General features: G+C 40.4%; 1 protein-coding gene across 8 annotated transcripts in view; it reads right to left on the bottom strand.

Moving 5' to 3' along the window:
* Nucleotides 1-362: 362 nt before the first annotated feature.
* The window catches only part of LOC110535592 (limb region 1 protein homolog), a 62487-nt gene continuing 55787 nt past the window's right edge, over nucleotides 363-7062 (bottom strand). For all 8 annotated transcript variants that reach the window (XR_016484451.1, XR_016484450.1, XR_016484448.1 and 5 more), the window contains one exon: nucleotides 363-3611. Coding sequence is in view for 4 of the 8 variants with exons in the window: in XM_036935320.2 (XP_036791215.2) it covers nucleotides 3526-3611 (86 nt within the window). In the remaining 4 variants the exon portion in view is untranslated. The remainder of the gene's footprint in view (nucleotides 3612-7062) is intronic.

Genomic DNA, 7062 nt, shown 5'->3' with positions numbered 1-7062 from the left:
ACATGTTGCGGTTTGTCGACTGTAAAGGACACAAGGAATCAAATGTGCAGTAAAACAGTAAGTTATTCCTGTTGTTTTATTAAAATACTTTAAATGCATCATCAAAAGACAAATGCAAGTATCTCTTTCAGGCATCCACACCAATAAAGTGCATTTATTACTCAAGTCCCCATTCCTCTGGCGGTTCAAACCCGGAATACTGTGTTACCACTGTGACTTGCCAGGAGTTCATACAGCCAGATCGTGCCATGGTAACAGCAAGCTTACTTTTGCCAAGTGTGCCCTTACATCTCAAAAAGAAGCCTGTGACGTACGCCACAAATGTAAATGTGAAATTAAAAAGCAAAACGTCAACATAAACATGATTTTCATTGTTTTATTTGCAAACAAACCAACATCGTAAAACAACAACACACATACATATATAGCAACTCAGAAAAGAACAAGGTAAAAAAAATATATACATTCACATAAATGGGCAGGAAATTACATGCAGACACAGAAAATCAAACAGACAGACAAAACTACCAGCTACTCCACCGACAGTACAGGCCACCCCCCAACATTTCAAACCCTCTGCGAGTGGAGAAAAAAAACTGCAAGGCAATCAAAAGTGTTCCCTTAGGTTGGAACGGGCCTCGACTGTGTCCTCCACAGAAACTAAATGGAAAAGTCAGATTGTAATAGATTGTGATCACTGGTATACTTCTTCAACCAATAATACATGCAGCATAAACATTGTCTGAAATAGCAATAAAAATATATATTTATTAAATTAATAAAACTGATAGTTGAGGGTGAGAGGAACACAAAGGGGGTCACAGTCATCAAGGAAACACAAAACAGACGTTATTAGCCACAGTAGTAATGGGTTTTGGTTAGTGATTTTTTTTTCAATTCTGGATTTTCACAGTATCATTTATCATCAGCATTACCAAATCAACCTGAGATGTGACATTGGATCACTCATAATCTTGCATTTTAATGAGGGGACAGAACACAGTACAAGGCTTGGCACTGCGAACTCCAGAACCTAAGGTGAGCCTTGTGATAGACAATAGCTACTGCTTTCCTTACTTTTAAATTTCATCCAAACTATTACTGTATAATATACATTCCTTTTTAAAAATAAAACAGTCCCTGTAAAAAAACAAGTCTCAAATGCATATTTTAATAAAATACGTTAATCGTATCTCCTGCCATTTGCATCATGACAAGTCACAATGAAAACACATCAAACACATCATAAAAACAGTCTATGACACATTAATTATTGGGGCCCATCACCTTCCCTTTTCACAAGTGCTCAGGTTATTGGGTAATTTTTGGAAGCCAACTATGGCTATTTGTGTTAAGGGGAGATTATATACTACATTCACCGCAAAGGACAATGAAGAAGTTCAAACTGGTTTGCAATTGAAATCCAGAGACAAGGTGTTCACAGTAAAGTTGTCTTTTTTTTTAAACAAACATACCTACACGTGAGCACACACACAAATAGGAGCCTCCTATAAAGACAGTGGTGAATTCCTCCTGCTAGCTAAGGCATAAAAAGGTGCTTCTAGTGACAAGTAGTGTCAAAGTCCAAAAAGAGCTTCTGTAGACTTATTTACAACAAATACTTGAGGCTTAACAGCAGCCCACTATTTACATCCAAATAATGCAAGAGAGGTATGAAACATAAATGGTATGTACAAATACAACATTAACCATAGGAAGAAGTTCAACAAAGCTTCATGCCAGGTGAAATAAGATACATTTTAAAATAGCTTAATAGTTATTTGGGGAGATCGAGATCAAGTTTACCAACACACAACCTTTTTAGGACATTCACCCACAGGATCAAACTCTGAAAGCTGCGATCTTTGCTCTTTGGGACCCCAAAAAAAGACATCATTTTTCCCATCTCTAGAGTGATCGAAATCGACAGCACCGAAAACAACATTCATTAAATCAATACAAAATAATTAACTACATCTTTTATGAAATTAAAAAGCACAGTAGGCCTACAGACTACGAGTAAAGGGAAATAAAAAAGAGCACATTGTTACACATTCACAACTGGCCTGCGACAACCAGAAAGATGGAAGGCTTGGCTAGTCACGCCTCCACAGTGCCACCCCATTCTTTCTGTGTCAATGGAGCTCCGGTGTGGCCACTGTGGTGAACGGGTACTAAATGTACCGGCAAAGAAGTGGTAATACACAGGCACCTGTGAGGACAAGCAAAGCAACTGGGTATGACGTGTCAAATGGCTAAGAGGCGGGGCAACAGGGTAACCTAGTGGTTAGAGCGTTGGACTACTAACCGGAAGGTTGCAAGTTCAAACCCCCGAGCTGACAAGGTACAAATCTGTCGTTCTGCCCCTGAACAGGCAGTTAACCCACTGTTCCTAGGCCGTCATTGAAAATAAGAATTTGTTCTTAACTGACTTGCCTAGTTAAATAAAGGTAAAAAAAAATAAAAAATAAGTACGATTTATTTTCCATGCAAGGTGCTTTCAAAGCAAGTCTATCATAGAACGGCGTCATCTTTCACATATCTTCTGACATTAACAAATAAAAATGTCCACTTATTAAACCAGTAGCCATCCATACTTCACACATATAACATACATTACATGACAAACTGAAATAGATGACTGTTGGAGACCACCACAATACAGGTAATCCATTGTGAATGCCCCCACGGCCACATCACATGTACTTTCTAATTCTGAAATGGAATTGTCTTCTCATTATACTTTGGTGAGACGGCATTTTTTCTCTCTCTCCAAATAACCCTGAGCTGCATTTTATAACTAACATGTATTTTAAACTGTGTTGGAAATAGAACAGGGTGTAGACGTAAGTGTAAAAATGGCCACAAGACAAAAGGTTACATTGCATCTTCCAAGACAATACGGCATAGTGCAATGGTTAGGTTATGGGGGAGAAAATAACAGATAAGAAGTGATTAGGCAAGCGCGAAACACAAGAGGTTAGAATGAGATTGGTTAGAGCAGAGCTCTCCAACCCTGTTCCTGGAGAGCTACCCTTTCGCTCCAACCCCAGTTGTAACTAACCTTATTCAGCTTATCAACCAGCTAATTATTAGAATCAAGTGTGATAGATTAGAGTTGGAGTGAAAACCTACAGGACGGGAGTGCTCCACAAAAGGGTAGAGGGTAGAATGAGATAAGAATAGACAAAGAGAGAGAAGAAAGTTGGTGCTGAGGGAAAAGAAATCGGCTATGGCCCATGGTCACAGTCACTGTTGAGGTCAACATCAAGGTCACTGTTGTGAAGACGGCAGTCTGTCAGAGGGCTCAAATCAGTCCCTGTCCTGCATCCATCCATCCACGAGGAAGGAATGTCACGAAGCTAAATTGCAGTTTCTTCTCAGTTCGCAAAGCCCGTCAGACACTGTGGGAGTATACTAAGTCGCTTCCACAGACTCAATCCCTTTCACCTTCTGCTGTGGAGTTCGGTACTATCAAAATCTCCCTTTGGCTGCCGTTAGGTGTGTGTGTGTCGGTTGTCTCTTTTACAGAGTCTTCTGATGCCCGTTGGCCGAGAGCTTCCCAGACTCCGGGTCTGTGGGGCTGTTTGACAGTTGTAATTTATCCAGACCTGGCCAGGAAGAGATAAGGGGCAGAAATGTAATTAAAATAAACACAGTTAACCTTCAAGACGAGGAATGGGAAAAAATAAACTGCCTCCCACTGCCTTCGTCTGACATTTTCTACATCAGACATCCTGGGTCTGTCACAACAAGCTTGAGAGACGTCCCCCCTTCGCCTCATAATATTCACTGTCACATATCAGTCCTAAGGCACATTGGATTTTGCCGTCATTTCCCCACTTTGTCACTCGAGGTGTGTGTGTGACAGGAATCAACACTAGGCTATACATCTCTCTGGCTGCAGCCACAGTAGTCTTACTGCCTGAGTTGGAGCAAAGACCCAGATAGCCCCTGCAGACTTGGAACCGGTTAAGAGTTATGATAATAAGTCATAGGGAGACTGACTTCTTTGTAATTAGTGTTGATTATTACTGAAATGAACAAAAACCTCAAAGTTTACTTCTCGTCAGTGCAAATAACTATGGTAAAAATTTGACGATATTCAATCATACAGCATTCATTTGGTTCAATCGGAGCATAAAGCGTAATAATAATGTAATTATTATAATACAACTATTCATTTGGGACAATTCATACAAATACAGTGACTCAATGCGCTGTACATAATAAAATAACACAAAATAGATAAAAAGACAAAGCAATATGCATCCCAAAGGCTGGTAGATCGATGTAATATGCTAGAGCAGCTAAATGCTAATCCCAGATATTGTGTATCGCGTTCAGCCAATCAGGTTGCAGCAGTCTGTTGTTTACCATTGGCTGAACGCGAGGTGCAACATCAGGAAGTAGCATTCCTAGGCATTAGCCACTCTAGCATGGTGGAGGAAAATAAGTGTTTCATAAAGAAAGTACGCATATTTTCCCCCTTCTCGTCGTTAAATAAAATTGAGGAAATCGAAGCCTTTGCAGCCTGAATGGAGAATGTTTTCGGCACGAACCGGTCCACGAGTGTATTGCCGGCTGCATACAATGCATTTGGCCGGTAAAATGAACTCAATATCGAGATCAAACATTCGAAGCAGCTTGGTGATCTGAATGGTCTGGTTTTATTAGAAGGTCTCATGTTGGCTGCTGAAGATTCCAAGATTCAACATGGTGAAATCTTTGCCAATCATAAGTATGCAGACGTTCGGTCTTCTGCCAAGGGGCTAGCTAGCTAGCTATACTGCTGCAGTTAATAGCCAACTTAGCTTGCTGATACAGTACTTCCCTGTTTCTGGTGCATGTATTTCATGATAGCCGTTTACTACAAACCCTTGCTACAACCAGTGGTAACTTTGTTTCAACGTTTTATCACGTCATTGTAAAGAGGCACCTCTACCGCGGGAAACGGTCTCGACCGAGCAGGGCTCCAAAGTAACATTTTTCATTGGTAGCACTGGTGCTCCCAACTAACACAATTGTTTTATTTTTTAAAGGAAGGAGACATTTTGGAAAATATCGGTATATATTTTTTTAATTGATTGAGATGCAGCCTATATTGGGCCTATATGAATTCGAGCTACTTTTGAAGCACATGTTGTGCGCTAGAAACTATACTGAACAAAAATAGAAAAACGCAACATGTAAAGTGTTTCATGAGCTGAAATAAAAAGATCCCAGAAAAGTTCCATACATACAAAAAGCGTATAGTGCTCTAGCGCACTCGGAAACAACCACACAGCGAAACCTTTTCATTACAACAATTATTATCTGGGATATATTTTTCATAGTCGCAGTGGTCCAAAAATGAAATTCCTGGTCACACAGCAAAATATTTTGTTGCACTTTAGAGACCTGCAACCAAGCAGCTTGGCTTTTTGACCTGAATGCCCAGTCTTTAGTCTGCTGTACTACAAAACGTTTTAAAGCTAATTTCCGGCAATTCTACATATTTTCACATAGCTCACTAATTAGTCTATATATTAGCCCATTATAGGAGATGTAAATCATTAGAACAATTCACATCAGCTAATGTGAAAGACCAAATAAATTAAAACAGATAAAATCGCCTGAAGACAAGATGACATCGCTTAAATCTTCCCCTACACCCAACTCAAATGATCTTTTAATATATTGTCCTCCCACTAGAACCAGTTACACATTTGGGTTCACAATCTGTTTGGGCAAAATATGGTTCATAATACAGTTGTATCAGGGTCACTCCACCAAACTTCCTGCTGAATGCTGCCTTTTCATTGTTACAGCCTAATGAACCTAGTGCTGAATTACCAATGACCAAACGAGGTGAATAACGTAGCCTATAGACCTGGGGCTGCAATTGGTGGATTCAATCACTAGTAGTAGATGACTTTATCACATGCTGTCAAAAGGAAGCATTCTGTGAGTGGGAGAGGAGTGACAGCAAATTCATTTGTTGACAATTGTATACAGAATAACGCTACAAGTTCCAGTTTTGACAATTGAGTTCATGAACTTTGTTAAACGGAGAACGAACGTGCCTGTCCAGTCTGCCAGGGCTGCCTGCTCCACTCTAATCTTGAGGGGAGTTTCTTTACAAACACGCATCCAATCTCCTTGGGTCCGGAACCTTACTAAACCAATCACAAGCTTCAATCTGCTACGGTTCACAGTGTGGCAGGAAAATTATGGATCTCCCGAGTGAAGCTGACGTGGTCCCAATGCTCATGATATAGAATTGCAGGCGCATATGCTCTGATTTCAAAATGATTTGGAGGCACAGTTGAAAAGAAACCACAATGAATGGAGTGGATTAATTAGAAAAGAAAAGCAGTAGATTTTTTTCAATGTGTGAGAAATAAAAGGTGTGTTGTGTGAAGAGGGTCAAATGTGTGTGTCTCAATGCGTGAGAGTTGGCAGCACTGGGTGAAAAGCCTTGAGATGAGATGGCGCCGATAGATAGGGCAGCCGTGCTTCTAGCGCCAAAGCAACTTTGGTGTATTTAGTTTATTTATGTGTTATTTCTTACATTAATAGCCCAGAATTTGTTTTGTGTTATTACATACACCCGTATGTAAGTCACCAGCATTACCACCAGGAATACGACATTCCCGAATTGGTCCTTTGTTCATACCCCCCAGGGCAATTTATCTGATTCCAGAGGCTGATCGAAAACACAGCAGGCAAAGAAGTAGTATTCGGAACGAACTCCTAGTCCGACTCAGGAGGTGCGCACACCACCCAGCGCTTCCGAATTTATTACTCGCTAATGTTCAGTCTCTGTATAATAAAGTAGACGAGCTCAGGGCGAGGATCTCCTTCCAGAGATATATCAAGGATTGTAACATACTCTGTTTCATGGAAACATAGCTCTCTCGGGACATACTGTCTGAGTCCGCTCAGTTCATCGCGCAGACAGAAAAGGAAGGGCGGGTGTGTATGTTTCAAAATTAACTACTCATGGTGTGATTGTGATAACATACAGAAACTCAATTCCTTTTGTTCACCCGACCTAGAACACCTCAATCAAATACCAAC

This window comes from Oncorhynchus mykiss, chromosome 11, assembly GCF_057628025.1.
Source record: "Oncorhynchus mykiss isolate SJ-2025 chromosome 11, ASM5762802v1, whole genome shotgun sequence".
NCBI classification, from domain to species: Eukaryota; Metazoa; Chordata; class Actinopteri; order Salmoniformes; family Salmonidae; genus Oncorhynchus; species Oncorhynchus mykiss.
Note: the sequence above shows the minus strand (reverse complement) of the source record. Positions and strands in the feature narration are given on the sequence as shown.